Source organism: Plodia interpunctella, chromosome 25, assembly GCF_027563975.2.
Source record: "Plodia interpunctella isolate USDA-ARS_2022_Savannah chromosome 25, ilPloInte3.2, whole genome shotgun sequence".
NCBI lineage: Eukaryota > Metazoa > Arthropoda > Insecta > Lepidoptera > Pyralidae > Plodia > Plodia interpunctella.
The window spans coordinates 1,830,101-1,849,513 of NC_071318.1; the positions used below are offsets into that span (position 1 = coordinate 1,830,101).

The 19,413-nt window shown below is 36.8% G+C and overlaps 1 protein-coding gene across 2 annotated transcripts in view; it reads right to left on the reverse strand.

The window, feature by feature from the left end:
* Window positions 1-19,413, reverse strand: part of LOC128680971 (agrin-like) — a 108,298-nt gene that overhangs the window by 31,950 nt on the left and 56,935 nt on the right. For both annotated transcript variants that reach the window (XM_053764502.1, XM_053764501.1), the window contains 5 exons: window positions 14,007-14,123; window positions 13,230-13,564; window positions 12,508-12,610; window positions 4,079-4,280; window positions 510-654 (listed from right to left, as the gene is read on the reverse strand). In XM_053764502.1, the coding sequence (XP_053620477.1) occupies window positions 510-654; window positions 4,079-4,280; window positions 12,508-12,610; window positions 13,230-13,564; window positions 14,007-14,123 (902 nt within the window). The remainder of the gene's footprint in view (window positions 1-509; window positions 655-4,078; window positions 4,281-12,507; window positions 12,611-13,229; window positions 13,565-14,006; window positions 14,124-19,413) is intronic.

A 19,413-nucleotide genomic window follows, 5' to 3' on the forward strand; every position in this document is an offset into this window, starting at 1 on the left:
TATCGCATTCAATGTGTGACAAAGTAATCGCATGTGCGTGCTGTAAACCGATGAGGAATTCCCACGTCTGGGGGCGTTTCCAGGTGCACCATCTGGTCATGCTTAGCATTGTCATCCATAATAAACGTGTGAGTGTTTCAGCTAAATCGGTTGAAGATCTTCACGCTTCAAAATTGAGTGCAATATTCCGAGACATAGTTACATTGTAAAGTATAAAAGCTTGAAATGGTTGTATTTTATGCACAAATTCTATGTCAAATCAAATATTTAATCGACCGAAATTAGACCTTCACAGGCGCTTCATGTCATATTTGAAATTAAATAATATTTACCAAAGCTACAAACTACTAGCATTGCGTAGCGACAACTGCTGAGAATAAATGCCGAAAACTCTTTAAACAGTGTTGGTCCGTTGGTCACTATCATGTCAGAAGGGTTCGCGGCGTCTTTGCCCCATATGCAACTGGGAACATGAGAGAAAAAGAACTATAGACATAGATGTGTCTCACCTTAGATCTTCCTCTGACTCTCTTCCCGTTATTTAGCCTCAGCCAGGCGTCCCATCTGTGTCGATACACGGATATCGTGTTCCAGTGACCCAGACGAATGGGCTCCGGCGACCTGAGCACCCCTGCGCCGCTGCCACAGTCAAATCTGCCGGAATAAATGTAAATTTAATTCAAATCATGAGATTTAAAAAACTGGAACACAAAAGGGATTCGAAACCACGCGCCTTCGAGGCATTGTTACGCTGAACCAAGGTTTCGGGGCACCACAGGCAGATAGACAAAAAGAAAGCCTGTGTCTGCCCTAGGACTGAGCAACCAAAACCAATGCTCAATTAGATAGTTTAGTTTAAATCTTTAATTAAAAACAGGATGAATTGTGAATTTAAACATTGAACGATATAAATATAATCCATAGCGAAGTAACAAATAAACACACGCGTATTCTCATAAAATCACAAAATCACAAAAGATTTCATATTGTCGCCTAAAAAGAACCTACATTTTACGAAACGTTCGAGAAAGGACCGCTATAGTATAAGAGCCGAAATGCAAATAGTAGACCCTTTTACCCAGCTCATTGCTAAGCGCGGATGAAATATGAAAAATGAACAATTTTACAAGAATGTATTTTTAGAGACTTTTTTATGAAATGGAAAGAGGTATACCTAATGAGAGATTTTTTTTATTACTCCGCAAATATTTTTGGTCTCATCCAGATGAAAAATGAAGAATAAAGTATTTTCTGGAATTTTCGTTTTTATGCCAGTACACCGCGGAATTTGTTTTAAATTTTAACTAGATTTTTTTTTTACCCAAACAGTCATTATAAGAAACATTTTAGAAAAAATAATAATAGTTATATAGTAACGCCGACTAATGTGCTATATAATGTGGTATACTAATGTTATCTAAAATAATTTTATTAAGTGCACAGTTGCATTTAGATTGACCCGTCGATACAACAAGCAAGAGAAAAATAATTCGTACTTAATCCACAGGAGATATTTACAAAGACATATTTACCCTTGTCATGTCATTATCTTATACCATATAAGTACAGTCACGTGCAATAATATTGTATACAGCTGCATTTACTTTTAGGCTTTATGGAAAAAGAACAGATGTATTTGTATATTAATGCGCGTGATTGATTCTCATTCATTGATAAATTGGTTCTGATTAGACTGAGTACACAATTCTCTTGTAATAACATCGTTTTACCGAACTTACATGTCATGATATTGTCTTTGATGAAATTGCTCAGACATCCTCATAAATCGAGATATCATTAGATGATAAAATATTTACTCACATCTAATTATCTGATAGACAAAGGCTCGACGTTTCGGAGAATAGGGCATCGGGCTCTCGAACTAATTTGGACCTTTTATGTTTTGCCAGCTTATTATCATTATCAGCATCAGCTTATCATCATAAGTAAATAATGAGTATCGAGAACACTAATTAACATGTAAAACTAGAGATTCGTAGGAGTTTATTATATTATTAACCCTAGATGTAAATCTCGCCGTCTGGCTACACCATCACTTAATTTGAAGACTAGCCAGTTTATTTGAAATTCAATTGAAATCCTAGGCCGATCATTATTTGATTTAAGAGAAATCAAAAATATCGTGAAATTCACCAATGGATCAAAATTTTCCGTTGGAAATAGAGCGGAGCTATGCCAGTACCGCATCCACGCTCCGTCTGCCTCAGCCCCGCATACCCACGCAGAAATTTTGTTAGCGAAATGGCAATAAGACGAATCCTCTTTGTTTACGTTTCGTATGAAAAAAACGCACTCAAGCTTTGATGTCGTAAAGAATCCGGATGATATGTGTGACAATGATCTGACAATTAAAGACGATGTGGTGAAGAAAAGTAAGAATCTGGGCTCCGAAGTTATATAGCGAACGAAGAATCCGAGCATTTGGATGAAACAAAGAGATTTAGAGGTATGCCAAAATAGTAAAAACCAAAAGAAAACGCTTGAGAAACTGTTGAGAAAAAGGAAATATCCGTAGCGAATAAAATCAGCAAGAAATTTTCGGACAAAAACGCTAATTCCAAAAGAGGTTGTTAACCTCACATTAGCAATGTGCGTCGGCCCACCAGATCAGTAGGGGCGTACGTAAGTGGTGGGCGACCGCCGTAGGCGATGTATACAAAACTGGGCCCGTTAGTTGAAAAGACGCAAATGAAATTTTTTTGAAAATTAAATAATTGAAAATTCGGAGTCAGTAAAGAAAGTAGGAGGCCGAACAAGGTATGAAATTTGAATTAGGTTTATTTTGTTTTGTTTAGTACACGCGCACTTCATCCTTTCTCCCTCTTTCCTCTCTCGGGTCTGCTGGAAGAGATTTCTTTAGAAATAAGCAGTACCTATGTACTATTATTCCAGTTTTTATTTTTCTTATATAATCTGTTCGTGTACATAAATTGGTAAATAAATAAATATGAAAATTGTTTAAAAATATGCAATATTATTATATAACACTCTTACTTTATATATATAAATTAATTCTTACTACTTCGCAGCCTACATTATTGGGTGCGTTGATTTATTAGAGCTTAATCTTTATGTGTAAGTTCATTCCTGCTGATAACCTATTAACGTCTTAGCTTGAGGCGTTTTGGCAAGTTTAAATATCGGCCAAATATATATATATAGATATATTTGTTGTTGACTAGCGGGCTTTACTCCAGTAAAACCACAAACAATTACCTATACACCTAAACTTTCCTCAGAAAAACACTATAAACCGTAGGTACAAAATTCCGTCCGATATTTTTTGAGTTTATCGTATGAATACAGACAGACGCAATAGGGGGACTTCTTTTTATAACATGTAAGGATGAAGGAGGGGCGGGGAGAAATTTGGCCCGGGGCGCTTCTAGCGTCAAATCCGGCACTGCACTATGGCGCCCCTCATTGTTTTTAATCCTCCAGTTGCCATTTAGTAGCACTCTTTATTGCCAGTTACACGTCCTTCCATAATTGGATTTGTTTTATGAAGCAGCCGCTTGGAGCAGCAATGGAACTCAAATTTTACAGGCTATTAACTGAACGTGTAGATGCATGGACAATGGGTATGTTTTACATATAGCTAGCTAGTATTATGAGATAGGCGTGTGGTTTCCGCCCTTGAATAGCCTCATACATATATAAGTACAGCCTTGAGAGCTGATAGCCAATTCCATTCCCAAAGAGGGTCAGGCCGGTCGTAATCACAGACAAAGATAGTCGATCACCCAGTTAGCTCATAGCTGTACCAAGACAGAACTAGCTTCGATTGAAGTAACCAAAAGTTTTCTTTGATTTTAACAAACATAAACTTCTATTCAATTAAATTCACAGTGTTTATTTCAACTCATCCCAACTAATATTATAAATAAAGCGAAAGTAAACGTGTTTGTTACTTCTCACAATCTTCTTGAAACTTTGCATACACATAATTTGAAGTACGAAGAAGGACACAGGAAAATAACTGCTCCCGTGGGAAATCACGCGGGCGAAGCCGCGGACAAAAGAGTATTGATATTAATTGAATTCTGCAAACGCCGACCTTAATTCAACGTGTCCGTTCCTGAGGATAATAGCCAGGTAGTCCCCGGAGAGGTCGTCGTGTTCCCCTGTCAGCAATAGCACTCCTCTGGCGCGTTCAGGCCTGATTCTCATGCGCAGGCGCACCCTCTTGTACGCGCCTCGCAAAGCGCGCAGCGCCAGCCAGGAAGCTCCTGAGAATCTCGGCGTGTTGATTTTAAGATCTGAAACAATAAGTTTTAATTTAACAAGATTTACACTATTATTATGAATGTGAATGTCTGTCTGTCTGTTCCGCTTTCACGGCTAAATCGCTAGAATGTATTTGATGGAATTTGGTATGCATGTAGGTTAAGACAAATATATACTACTCATTACTTTTTTTAGCTGCGCCCCGAGGCTTTGCTCATGTAGGAATTTCAGAATAAAAATATACCTATGGGATGGATGGAATATCAATTCCAGGTTATATTCTACCCGTGTTCCAAATTCTATAATTATTTAATAGATTTTGCGTTAAAGAGTAACAAACACACATACATCCTCACAAACTTTCGCATTTATAATATTATGGTAAAAGTGTAAGTTTGTTAACTGTGTCCGCTGTTAATCTAGGGTTCCGATAAATATTATAATAGCTTAAAAAAAGATTCCATCTTCAAAAATGTGGAATGGAATGGATCTAGTGGAATATAAGAAAGATAAATGGGCCGTAGCACCGTGTAGTAACTCGAAGCAGTTTGTAGCACTTCGTAGCAAGAATCTTTGTTAATACGACTACGACATTATTATAACATGCTTTGCGATTCCGTAAAACACGAAAGTCACATCACATCACATCACTCAAACTTGTCAAATATTTTTCACTTCTCCTGGCCATACAGAATGCAAATTTGCACGTCTTCCCGTACATATTTGTCAAAATTCCGGAGTGAGTTTAGTTCAACTCGCCGACGCACCCGCAAGTGTAGCGCTAGTGTTCGAGTGAGTTTTACAGAATGCAAATTAGCCATATCCGCGCGGAATCCGACGTGAGTTTTTTGACGTCTCTTACAGATGATGTGGCATAAAGTAAATCAGCAGTATCCACGTTTGAATATTACATTTTAAAAAGTATAAGGGATTAACTTAGTTAACTCGTATGTAAGTATTGTGATTAAAAGTTATAACAATGCAGTTAAAAATATTTTGTTGTTAGTTAATATTTCTTCAAGAGAATCTCTGCAATTAAAGAGAATCGAATTTTGAGTTTTCAAGTAAAGATTAGACTCTTTGTAATTATATTCGGTCTATCTGATATTAATGAACCTTCGTGTATAACTCTTACTTCACTATGTTTAACATTGAAAGGTGTTTTTTTTTTATTTTTTGAGGTAAAGTACCTACTAATAGCAGATTGGGTTTGTGGACTTCAAATCCAATAAGAGTAATGCCCCATTAATCCGTCGCGTTTAGGACGTCAGAACAACTTAAAATTGTATAAAGTTTAATCTGAGACTGAGCAACGAGTATTTGCTCTAAACATCTCATTTGCACTAAGTTATTTAGATTTTAATTATTTATAAATAATGTAGTATGTTTATATATATATATAATTTTCAGATAATTTCAAGAGCCACAATGCGACATCAACTGAAGTACATTATTCTGAATACGTTCTTTTGTAAATTAAGAGGGCTCACCGCGACCCAGTTGTTCATAATAATTCAATTTGAGCACACCACGCCGCAAACGATCAATCGTTTTTATCACAAAGCCTTTAAGATTAACATTGCAAATAAGTAATGGCACTTACGACTGTTTGTAATTCGAAATACGCCTCACGCAACTTTAAGCTTTATTACGAAGTAGCAGGATTTAAATTTAATATTGTTGGAAAACTTTTGGGGATTTTCCACGAAAATCTTGTTTGGTGTAGAAATGTATGGTGTTAGAATATTAGCTGTTTTTCCTTATTTGTGTACAACGAGCCATTAGGTAGAGGTAACACAGAATGCTATACAAAATAAGGGCCCTTTTCACCACTTTCTAATACAATATTATATTGTAATCTGACAGATCAACCTGCTTGATAATTTTGCATAAAATGATTCACCAATTAGCCGTTATTATACTCAATTTATCGCTATCTGTTTGATATGTTACAGACTATCAGATAATTTAACAGCAAGCTGTAAAACAGGCCTTACATTTTTAGCATAAAACATAATTCTCAATTATAGTACAAAACAAATTCGCTTCCCGCTGACGGTCCTTAATTATGTTTAGTTCTTTAAAACTACGCAGCGGATTTTAATGCTTTAAATATATCATGCATAAAATTGTACCCGTGCGAAGTCGGAGCGGGTTGATCGTATTATCTAAAGTCCTTCTTAGATTTCGTCATATTCTGTGCTGTGACACAGGTGCTGGTAAGTCAACAACCCAAAAAGGTAACAAAACATATAGATAGATTGACATACGATATCTCCTAACAATATTTGGGCTGGCGATGGGGTAGGCCGACCTACTTCCCATTTTTAATCGATATGAAATCGATGGAATGAAATTGCCAAACAATTTTTTGGTTGAAACTTCTAATAATGAAGTATTTACAGTGTGAAATCGTGGTGGTGGATGCAGTTTCTCACCACTTTATCAACACCAGTTTTAGCTAGCCAAGCTAGTGTAGTGGTAAACGTGGCTTTCTTCGAGTCTTTTTTAGGGTTCCGCAGCCAATTGGCAAAAAAGGAACCCTTATAGATTCCTCATGTCTGTCTGTCCGTTCATCCGTATGTCATAGCCATTTTTTATACTACTGAGCAAGCAAACAGGCATATGGCCCACCTGATGGGAAGCGGTCACCGCAGCCTATACACGCCTGCAACACCACGTGTCACGCGCATTACTGACCCTGAATATATAACTTTTATTAACGTAATACTTTTGTATTACGTTAATAAAAGTTATTTATGGAAGAATGTGTTTTACTTCTCGAAGTCATATCAGATGCCTTTAGGCGTCTTAAATCAAACCAGTGTTAATAAAAATGTCTGTTCCGCTTTCGCAGATAAATTCATGTGTGTGAAGCCGCGGGCTAAATCTAGTATATGTATATCCCTCCCAACACGTTCGAAATACCCATTATGTCATATGTAAATCTCATACTACCCTAAGTCTGATATATATGCTACAAATAGGGCTTAGATGCCTAGACAAATGTTTGCCATGATGGCCACTGTTTGTCCAAAGCTTGGTCGGTAGGGCCCGTATGATTCAATATTTTCCAGGATAAATTGCGTCTGAGAATGCTTTATTGAAACTTTTTGTAAGTTTTTTTACTAAGCAAGTGAAATATTGCAAACGTTAACGAATTTATATAAAATTGATTCTCAGAGCGCCTCGACTACTGCGGCCGCGCTGTCATTACAAGCCGTCAATTTCATTCATAAACTTGATATTACCACGGTCCAGTTTAATTATTTTAAAGTCAGATAGTAAAACTAATTCTTAACTTTGTTAAAATTTTAAAAATTGTAATGACGGCGCGGCCACAACGTTCCAAACGCTCTGAGAAACACCTAATTACTTCTACTGTTTCGAGTAAATATCTTCTCAAACTAACTTTGATTGATTGGAAGAGATTTCTTTATGGAATAAGTCCGACATTGTATATTTGCCTTCCTATTGTGATGTATTTTTTGTGCAATAAATATATCACATACAAACAAACGTTTATTTACTTTTACTTTTGAGTTTAAAAACAGAGCTTAATATTCTGATCACTTTACATTCCGACTCTCAATATAAAATCAGCAAAAAATATCTTAACATAGTTGTCATACAATACGACAGGGATAAAAACAACCTCGACAGCTGATAAGCAGTGATAGCATACCCAAAGAGGGTTGACGTCAGGCAGGTGGCTGATCGTAATATCAACTCTCAACATTTAAAAATTTATTTTTACGCAGTCCCTGATCTCCAAGGCGTTATAAAGAAAGAGATAGATTATCCCAGCTCAAACTAATTGTGTTGGTGACCCTACTCCATTGGGGTTCACAGGAGTGTCGTGCCACGCATATCATTTTCGGCAGGAAAATAGGTTAAGTGTGGTCATTTAGGTAAGTGAATTTCTATGGCAGTTCCATATGTCGGTCTTCTAATGGGTAAGTAATGTAATGAAGGCAGAATGGACTGAAATAGTTAACTATTTAATGATAGACTTCAACATTGTTTAGTTGTGACTATAGCGGTCCGTTCCGGCTTAAAACCGTAATAAATTATACCCATAAATCTTCCTCTTAAATCACTCTACTTATTAAAAAAATCCGTTGTGTACTCGTAGTTTCAAAGATCTTAAGCATATATAGGGACAGCTAATTCGCTTAATTCTGTCTGTTTTTCCCTATGTATCTAAAAATACGCAAAGGATTTTGATGCGGGTTTTTATAATAGATAGTGTGATTCCTGAGGAAGGTTTATGTATGTAATTTATAATAGTTTTACCCGAGCGAAGCAGGGAAGGTTCGCTAGTCCAACACAATATTAAGCTACTACCGGAAGTCTCAAAAAGAAACTATAGGTCCAATTGAAGTGGAGGGCACTGTAGGGATCTCAGACCCTCTATAACACTTGATATAATTCAAGGGCCGACATTCTTCGAGAGAGCGATTAGGGGTGGCTCCTACCCCTGCGGCGTGAGTGATGTAATTGCTAAATCTTACGCGAGGTGCAATGATTGGAAATTGTGGCAATTTTGCGACAAATTGCTGGGTTGAAATGAATAGGTAGGGATTTTGTTTAGAATAGATTTAGTGTGAAGTGAAGACGAAGAAGAAGCGGTGGTTAAGACCGCCGCCTGAAGATCGCAAGGTCCCAGGTTCGAATCCTACTCGTGCCACATGAGTTTGTATAACAATCTGACTCATGTATAGTTGTTTTCATAGATCACCACTTGCTTCCGATGAAGGAAAAACATCGTGAGGAAACCTGCACACTTGTTGATTATTGACTTGTGTGTGAAATGGAGAAAGGAATGGCAAACCACTCCATAAATAACGTCAAGAAAATTGTTACGTGTGTTTCATTCCATGTAATGACCACGACGCTCAGTCATGAGGAATATGACGAATAAAGAAGAAGAAGAAGTAGGAAACGGCTGAGGAAGGAACCGGGAATACGCTCAGATAAGAGAGAGAAAGAGCACCAATCAACTTTAACTTGCGCGCCGCTAAAATGGAGTACTTTGCGTTGTTCTGCGCAGGTTAAATTTATCTTCAAAGTTGACGAGTATTAATGAAGCGTGGTTTCACTCCGTACCATCTGCATTACCTCAATCAAAATGAAGTTACCTCATACAACTTCAATACTCAGCATTATTAAATTTGAGCGGTAATATCAAACGTGTGGCCTTCAAGAAACTTGCAAGAAGTTGTGACGATTAAGTAAAGACTGCGTTCAATAAGTGATAGCAACTGAATCTTAGCTAAAGACATGACACTATACATTAAAAATACTATGTATGTGCGTATGTATATTCAGCATATATTAAGATTGAATTCTATAGGTGAGAGCAACTGAACTGTGGACAAAGTGCGGGTTAGCATTTCACTTCTCACCATCGAAACGATTCGAAATGAGACACAGCGAACCAATCACATTGCGCTATTGTGACGCAACGACAACCACACTGCAAGGTTCACTGCGTCTCACTTCGAATCGATTCGATGGTGAGAAGTTAAATGCTAACCCGCACTAATCCCTGGTCTGTCTGTAGCGTGACGAATCGACTAATTGTGAGGACCAACACATTGGCATTAGCAGTGACATTAGACAGAGTGTTATCTGTGGCGTTATACAGATCCTTCAGGTGGTAAGACATTTGGGCCACGACAATAAGTGAGCTGTGGTTTAGAGAGTTTACAACCATTGGCAACTTTAATGTCTTAAATGAGTGTTATGTGGTCTTTAAGGAATTTGTTAAATAATGTCAGTAGCGTTATCTAAAATAATAATATTAATAATACATAGTATGTTGGACCTATATCACCTGGTCGGGTCATGATGGAAAATGATCTTTTTCTGATTGGCCCGGGTCTTGAATGTTTATCTATAAATGTTATAAAATATAGTATCGTTGAGGTAGTATCTCATGACACAGGTCTAAAACTTACTTTGGGGCTAGCTCAATCTGTGTGATTCATCCTAATATATTTATTTATTTATTTATGCAAGTCAAATAAGACAGATACGTATATAGAACGACGTGTGAATTTCAGAGAAACTATTTTTTTAAAAGCCTTAAATAAATATTCTAAGTAATAAAATGAGAACTTCACCTGTAAGGCAATTATCAGAAGTATCTACTTACTACGTCTACGTAGTTCAATGTGTGGATTTTATGTGTTTTGCCGAATAAGCGATTTTTTCTTTCTATGTTTTCATTTATTTTCAAATAATTTGATTGATTCTAAGAACTATTAAAAATCCCATCAATTTATTTTAAAATATTTTCAAATATTATGTAATTACTTTTAAAACTATGATATTCTTTGATCTTAACGAAAGAAATTTAACCTTCTCAGTTTTTGAAACATGGCCTTGCGCTTTTATGGAAAAAAATTGATTAGCCGGAAATTACGCCGGCCCGTAGTCCCGTCTTTGCTTTTTTATTTGGACCGGAAGTAGTCCGCCGGGACGTCGTAATGGCGGCTACGACTTCCGGTTATCGGGCGAGTTATGTGGACTTGGGTTAAGGAATTAATTTTCATAGATGAATGAGTACGGTTTGTTAGATGGTTTAGTAAATTTCTTTTTTTCTTAATAAAAAATATTTTTGTGAATAATGCGATCAGTATAGAAATATTTATGGATAGTAGTTATTAAGTTATTTAAAATAATAAAAAAACAACACAAAATATAAAACAAAAATATAACAACAATGTAAGCTATTATTTCAGTTTTAATTTTACAAGTTTTACGGCGTTAAATGCTCTCTAAAAGGGTTCTGTTCTCGAAAAAGTTTGATAACCGCTGACATATAGAATACGAAACTTCCAATTCCCAGCTCCGAAGGGCGCAGTGCGAAGGGCCGATAACCGTTATCTTCTGAAGGCCCAGTTAATTGATGCCGAAAATAACTTCTTATTGGAGATTCTCCAAGTATCCACTTGAAGAATATCTTTGTTAAAGCTTTTGTGAACGTAAAATATTATTTCCGATTGTATCGAATATTATATTTTCCGATTGTATCTTGAAAATATAACATTTTCAAGAAACAATAGGAAAAAAGTTAAAACTAATTTTTTTACAAAAATAGAATTTATTCCGCCAGCTTTTATTGTCGTCAGAGAGATCTAATTGCATTCAACGCGTTACAAAAAAATAATTATTCCGTGCAGTAAATCGTCAATGAGTTCTCTTTTTGGGAGCCGATCCTGAATGCACCATCTTGTCATGCTTAACATAATCTATATTATTATTATAAAGTGGTAAGCGTTTGTGATTTTGTAAGTTTGAGGCGCGTAATCTCTGTTACTACCCAACCGATTTCAAAAATTCTTTCACCATAAGAAATGTTCATCATCCAAGATTTGCTATAGGCTATATTTTATCTCAAATTTTCCACGGGAGCGAGGCCCCGGGCAACATCTGGTAAATAATAATTCACTGTTATGGAAACTGAAGCGACGTGGAATATTTCAACTCTACGAGAAATTGGTGTAATTTTACTTTCAAGATTTGATTACAGACAAACAAACCACGGGACAGGTGAAACTAAGAGTAAATAAAAGCTTGTGCAATAGATACAAAATAACTGAAATTATGAGAAAATTACCAACAAACATCTAGAAAAAGTCCAGTTTTAAGCGGACCTTTTCCAACGCATGCACCTAATTTACATTCTGTAGCCAGCAGGCACGCGAAATTTGCAGCCTTAGTTTAGAAATAGAATTAAAAATATTGTTTTACTTGCCCCGAGGCTAAAGTTGAACAGAATTTTGAATTAAGTAACTGAGCACAGTATAATAAAAAGCTGGTAAAAGTTTTAAAACGGGGCTTTTATGGTACTGCAACTGCACCACGCAGGTTCTAAACTAAATTACTAACGCGAGCAAATATTTGTGAAGAAAAAAGATAGTATAATATGTCTGTGCGATCAGAGTATATAAGACTGATGATAATGATAAAATTTGGTCAGTGGCTCCTCGGCTCTGAAGCTAAGGAAGTAACCGGGAAAAGCTCAAACAAGAGATATATAATTAATTTGGATTCATTCGAGATAAACTAAATTTGAATGTCTTTCTGTCTGTCACGCTTTCACGGCTTAACCGTTGGGCCGATTTTGACGAAATTTGAATTTGAAATTTGACGGAATAAATATAGTTAATGAACCAAGGTCAAACAAAGACTACCATGGGTGGGGCTGGCAACAGATATGTATATAAAGAATATAGAAAGATAGATTACCTGTTTTACATTTGGCGAGTGGGCAGCCACAGCGGCTCTCACAATTACAGTCGCACTTTTCCACCGCCGCCGTCCATGGGGGCGACATTGTCGCACCTGGCACCTGTTTGAATAATTAGGTACTGAGATAATAAATACAGATAACTAAATTTGGTATTTGCCATCAAGTCAAATCAGATAATATCCCATGTGCCAAAAACAAAAAAAAATATAGGGCTTGTAGGCTTGTGTGACAGTAACGGCGAAGTGACGTCACAAGTGTTGGGAGTAGTACTTTTAATTGTACTTTGATAAAAACAAAAAGATACTATATGTTGATCAATTAACATTCAATTATTGTGTTTAATTATGTGAATACACTTAAACATTTTATTTTATGCACACGCAGGCAACTACCCTATTATTCTAGGTATAGTTATCTAACAAGATATAGCGAAACAGAAGCTTCATACAAACCCAGACTGTGTGACATAGATGGGTGATTTTATTCGTATATTGCAGCACTCAAATAATCCACATATCCCAGAGCGTATTATAATTATCATAATTAGTTATTCTTGAACGCTATTTTTTAAAATCAAAATCTAAAAACGCCTAATATCTTAGATCTGAGATAGTTTGGCCGCAAAACTTCATTAAAAGAACTAACTTTACCCCTTCACTGGTTCAATATTTATTAATATGATGAAGTTATTCATAAATTACTTGAGACACTAACATACCTTCTGTTCTAAACTGGGCCCAAGCGTCGTTACCTTCCCTTCACTCGCTTCAATCAGCTCACTCCGTCCAGCTATAATATCGATATCAACCTTACTGACACCGTCTTCTATCAGACTCTTGAGCCCATCAACCTCTTTACTTCTCTCCCCTGTGTACACATAGTTCTTCTCTGGTATTACTGTTGTATATTTGTCGATATGTTTTTCTCTTACGATAGACTTATTCCTATTGGACGGAGCCAATTCTAGCTCGGCGGAGAAAGAGACATCTTTCTGGTATAACACATCTTCTTCTGTGTCGGATGGTGAGTCTGTTGATTTTGTTGCGTTCAGCTCTGAAAAGGAGATATCAAGTTAATTGTTTAACTTTGTTAGGATTTTGCCCAGCAGTGGCACTTTAATAGCTAGAAAAAAAGGCTCTAAGGACGGATAATAGTGGTGTGAAAAGATCCTTCGATCTGCGATCACTATAAGCGCGCGAGGTCTAGATCACAGAACAACTAATATACGCTTGCGTAGTAACATTCGTTGTAATTTATTCGGAAAGGGAAATGGTGAAGGGTCCCCGGTACTTCAAAATGGGGCATAACACTAATCAACACAAATCTACAAGAAATCTGATTCTATTTGTATTATTTTTCGCATATCGTCTTGACGATATCAAGCCAGCGCTTTTATATATTTATTTATGAATAGGAATACATATCCTTAGTACCTCGTTCATATTCCACCTTTACCTAATTTACATAATGAGTAATTAACTCAATTAGCACATACCAAGACACCCGTAGCCATTGACGTGCAGCACAAAGCCAGGCCCACAGCCGCATTCATACGTGCCGTCATGTAGTTCGCGACACAGCTGCTCGCATGGACTGCCTTCACCGCATCTCCCTGCAACAAAACGATACGTTTAATATTTTTTTTTCTGCAAATTTTACCACCATCCGTGAAGACCAGGGTTGTGGCCCAAACAAGGGTCTACGACATAATCTGAGCGGAGGCCGATTTGGTTGCTTTTTTGGTTGTTTTGTGTGTTCTGCGATTGTAATTCAAGTTTTGTTCTAACCAAATAAACGATCTCTCTTTATTTGTTACATTACATAGCTTCATTGAATACGTTAATGCTAACACATTCAAAATTCAATTTCTAATATTTTCTGACGATATTCTCATTTGTGTGGTTAATACGAAGAGAGATACTCGACCGCTTACAATGTTTATCCATGTTTATGTTACAAAGTAAAGAAAAAGTGGTAAAAGTTAATACCCGACAAAAAGCAAGGGATAAGCCGACCCAAACGTGTATGATGATAAATGGGCCCAGACGAGAAATATCACGGACGCTCAGAGATGGGAATACGACCAAGAATTAAATGAGTATTCATGATTTTGCCCGGAGAAAACCCATCTTAAAGCGCGGCTCACTGTTCCATTTACGCGGCTACTTTGCATCGTCGCAGAGCGTTACCACTTTATCGTCGTAAGTACACTGCAGTTGTCCGTAGACGGAGCCCAGCGCGATGTAACACAACGGAACAGTGAAGCCGCGCTCCTATTGATGTGTTTGCGCTCCTGTTTAAACTGGACATAATGTTCAGGCAAAAACCATCACTGCCGGACGCCATTTTGGTTACGATCTTTATAATGGGAATCTATTTTATACAGGGTAAATCTTGTGTATTATACGACACACAAGATTTACCCTGTTGTTATTATGAGCAAACTACCGCTATTTTTCTTTTAACACCACATTGTAAAAAAAATTAAAGTCATGTTTTGCAAATAAATAATATTTGTCTTTGTCTATTACCCGCAGCTCGACCCGTGACAAATAGCAGCCTATGTACTACCTAACAGACGGGAGACCGGTCCAGCATTGGATTGATCTAATGCTCATTGCTCAGTTTTTATGTGAAAGAAAGGCAAACAAACACAATTTTACATTTATGGATTAGCTGAGTTCCACAGACTCTACTCGAAGGGATTTTTGGACAAAAGTAGCCTATTCATTCAACTCGTACGCCAAATTTCATAAAAATCCATGAACGTGTTTGCATCAAAGAGCAATAACTTCTCGACAACAGGCTTATAGGGAACAACATAATTCCCAAAAGGGTTAACGTACGTGAAGTCACAGCTGATAATGAAACTAAAAATATGTAAGAATGAGATACAAAAATGACACAGATGAACCGGAAAATTTGAGGTAGGAATGTCCCAGTTGACACGGTACGTCCGTCAACAGGGGCTCAAATGCCTCAGTTCGAATCAACAAGTACAGTCAATTAACTACACGTGGACAGATATCACTGAAACGGTTGTGGCATTTTCGGGTTCAGGATCTGTATACAGATCCTGAACCCGAAAATGCCCGCAAAATGCCTTCATAAGTGAAGGAATACGAGTACTCAACATATTTCTGAATAATCTGTGGTTTTCTGACTCTTAGGTATCAAAAAGGTGTATTGAATAAACAACTAGTCGTTTTAAGTGAAACAGGCCGTGAATCTCGTAAAAAATCTCGTTTTTATTCCGAAATTTATTGGAAAGCACTTATAGGAATCAGCTCTTCTTTATTTATTTTCTTTTTGGAAAACCTTAACCTAATAACACATGTAGAACTAAGTAAACAAAAAAGAGACTACAAAATTTTCGCTGACAAATAATTACATACTAAACATAAAGATAACGTCGGTAAAAAATATAGCATGTTATTCAAATTTTTAATACACTGACGATGAAGTTAAGTTCCGCTGATTAATTTTAGTTTAATTTTACATACAAAATCCACAAAATTTACTTAAAACCAATTCCGCTGACTTTCAAAGCGCAGATGAAGAAGAAGCGGCGCAATAAACTTCCCCGCGCCCTTTTCTACAATGAAATTTAACTTTTAACAAATGGCCAACGTTGATACACTATCAAGTTATATAAAAGCTTGTAAAAATCTCTAACATTGAGCTAATAATGAAAATGCTTTGTTATATTTACAACAAAGCAATATTATTACACAAACAATGTCCTATACAGTCGATGTAACTATGAAGGTAATCATTTTACAAAGTGCAGCCAATGGTGTTAGCTGACTCGCCGAGCGCGTTGATTTCATTATTGCCGATTTTGTTGTGGTCCAAATTGTGATATTCGCAATTTTCTATATAAATAATTGTTGGTTGATTTATAACTTTATAACATACTAGATGTTGCCCGGGGCTTTGCTCCCGTTGAAATTTTGATATAAAACATAGCCTATAGCAATGTTAGATAATGTGCCTTTCTCGGCATATATTTATCCTATCGGTTCGGTAGTTTCGGAGATTATCCGGCTAAGACACAGAAACTCACAAATGCTTACTTCTTTATAATAATAGTATAGACTAGCTGCGCCCCGGGGCTTCGCTCTCGTGGGAATTTGGAGAAAAAAAGTACCCCATGTGTTATTCCAGGTTACATTCAACAACAACCAAATTTCATAACAGTCGGTCCAGTAGATTTTACGTGAAGCACCGGGGGCACAGCTTGTATAATAAGACACGAAAATACTAGGGAATATTTGATGCGCAACATATCGTTCTTCGCTTTTCATTACAATTTGCATGAGTGAGATCGACTATGTGCTATTTCACTCGAGTCAATGGTAATGCGTGAGATAGAGTGATATGTTGCGCGTCCAATGTAGGCAACATTTGACGCGCAACATATAACAGGCATTTGTAGTTTTTTAAAGCACTTTTACCCGTAGAACGTCACAAATAGTCGCCGCCATTTCTTATAACTTGGACCGAACGTCGTGCTGAAACGTTTGAGTGTTTGCTATAATATCGACTGGCTTTGATCCCCTCTCGCTCGAATGACGACAACTAATAGTTGGGCTAAATATTGCATCGATACTGCAAGGTAATTGACCCGTGCCGAGTGCCTTAGATGTAGAGTTTCATATTGTCCTTACCTAATATTATAAAACAAAGTCCACTGCGCACCGGTATCTTCGCGACAAACTCAAAAACTATTGCACGGATTTTCTCCGATAGATAATGTGATTCCTTACTAAGGATTCGGTTTATAATTTATTATATTCTACCTAGCGGTGGGGGGGGGGCGGTTTAATTTTAGTTAACTTATAAATTAAACGAATTTATAAGTATATCCTAAGATTACAATCTTAGGTTTCCCTTTTTAATTTTTATATTATTTTTAATAAAAACCTCAATCAGCTAGACATTGCCTGCCTCATAAGAATGTAAAGCCACGTCCTCATTTTAGAGCCACGAAAAATGAGAATAATATTTCAAACCTACCTGAAGGATCTATTTTCATTAGACTTTATTATCATCTCAACAGACGTATTATACTGGATGATAAATTATTACAATATGCTTAGTATATTGGAATAGGTTATGAAAAATGTTGACGACCTCCGTGGCGTAGTGGCACCAAGTCCGCCCGCTATCTGGAGGCTGTGATTTCGATTCCGAGCGCGAGCAAATATTTGTTAGTACCTGGGATCACGAATAAATATTCGTGTTCCGCCTGCGGTTCCCGTTCAATTCAAGTCATAAAGTAAATAAATATATATTTGGTTTTAGATTTCTTTGGATACGTGCTCTATTTCGGCATCCTTGGCTAACAAAAAAAAATATTTTAGACAATTTGCTTTTCTCTAAATTATGTGAAAATTACTCTCAGCATTTTCTATTACAGTCGATGTGCAAAATGTCATGATCCGAAGATAAACTTTGGACCATAATTATTCAATTATGATATTTATAAAAATGGACAACACTGAACGACGAACTCGGTAGCGCAGTGGTAAAGTGATTGTCTCTGAACTGAGAGGTCCCGGATTCGATCCCCGGTCGGGTCATGATGGAAAATGATCTTTTTCTGATTGCCCCGGGTCTTGGATGTTTATGTATATGTATTTGTCATAAACATATAATATCTTTGAGTTAGTATCCCATAACACAAGTCTCGAACTTACTTTGGGGCTAGCTCAATCTGTGTGATTGTTCCTAATATATTTATTTATTTAACGGCCCACACCAAACACTAAACTTGTATTGCGGGGCCGATGGAGACAACGAAACGGGCACAACATACTCAGAACTGTAGATTTTTTGTGATAACCGATAGAAATATTGACCCGCGCTGAGAATCGAACCCAGAACCTCGAGATAGCGTGGTGACCACCACGCCACAGAGGTCATCAACTACTTACTTTCCCACAAAAGTTTACTCAAGAAAACATGCCCATTTTCCATGTACTTTTTAATAAACCTTCCATCATTTGTCCCCGTCTGGAACTCGTCATTAAGGCATTCCATTGTTCACAAACACTCATAAGAATTGCCCTAATTAATGAACTGGGTACAAGGTTCGTGCTTCGCGCCATTATGGTTAGAAGCATTTTTTCTTGAAAACGAATTTACGGTTCCCGCGTGTAGGGTCGGGTCCCACTTTCAGCTTATTTTATTGTTAATTATAATGGAATTGGAATATAAATATCTGATGAAAGGTCCCAGTTTCGAATACCTAGGTACTCGTGCAGTATGAGGTTGTATACCAATCTGATTTTATCTGACTCGTACGTATGTGTATATAGGCAGTAGATTTTATCGACCATCACTTACAAAATATCGTGAGGAAACCTGCACTTTTGTGGACAGTCTAGTTAATTAGTGTAGTATACTTGCCACTAGATGAAGTTAGGGTGAGTATGAATAGTTGAGAGTTTGAGAGTTGGAATATAATAAATTAAACAACTTTTTACAGATATATTGAAACGGACTCGTATTAAGAATTGCTAAAAAAAACGGGGGAGCTACCCGAGCCATAATTATTATAATGAAAACAACAAAATATTTATTAAATATTTTTGATCGTAAGTTCGGATGTGTGATAAATCAATCATTTGAATCAATCTTTTGCGAGAATTTCTATGATTTTTTTACAGAAATAAAAGGCATATAACATGCGATACTTCTTATCCTGAAATATCCGCAGACAGATGCAAAAATATTATCTTATAAATATTTCCAAAACATTGATATTTTCTCTTTTCGCCGCAAACATCTTCAAAACAACTGCTATTTTTGCCACATCATGCAATAAATCGTAATTATTTTTTCCACATCAAATTCAGATTCACAAACTGCCAGCACTGAGGCCGCAGCCCTCATTT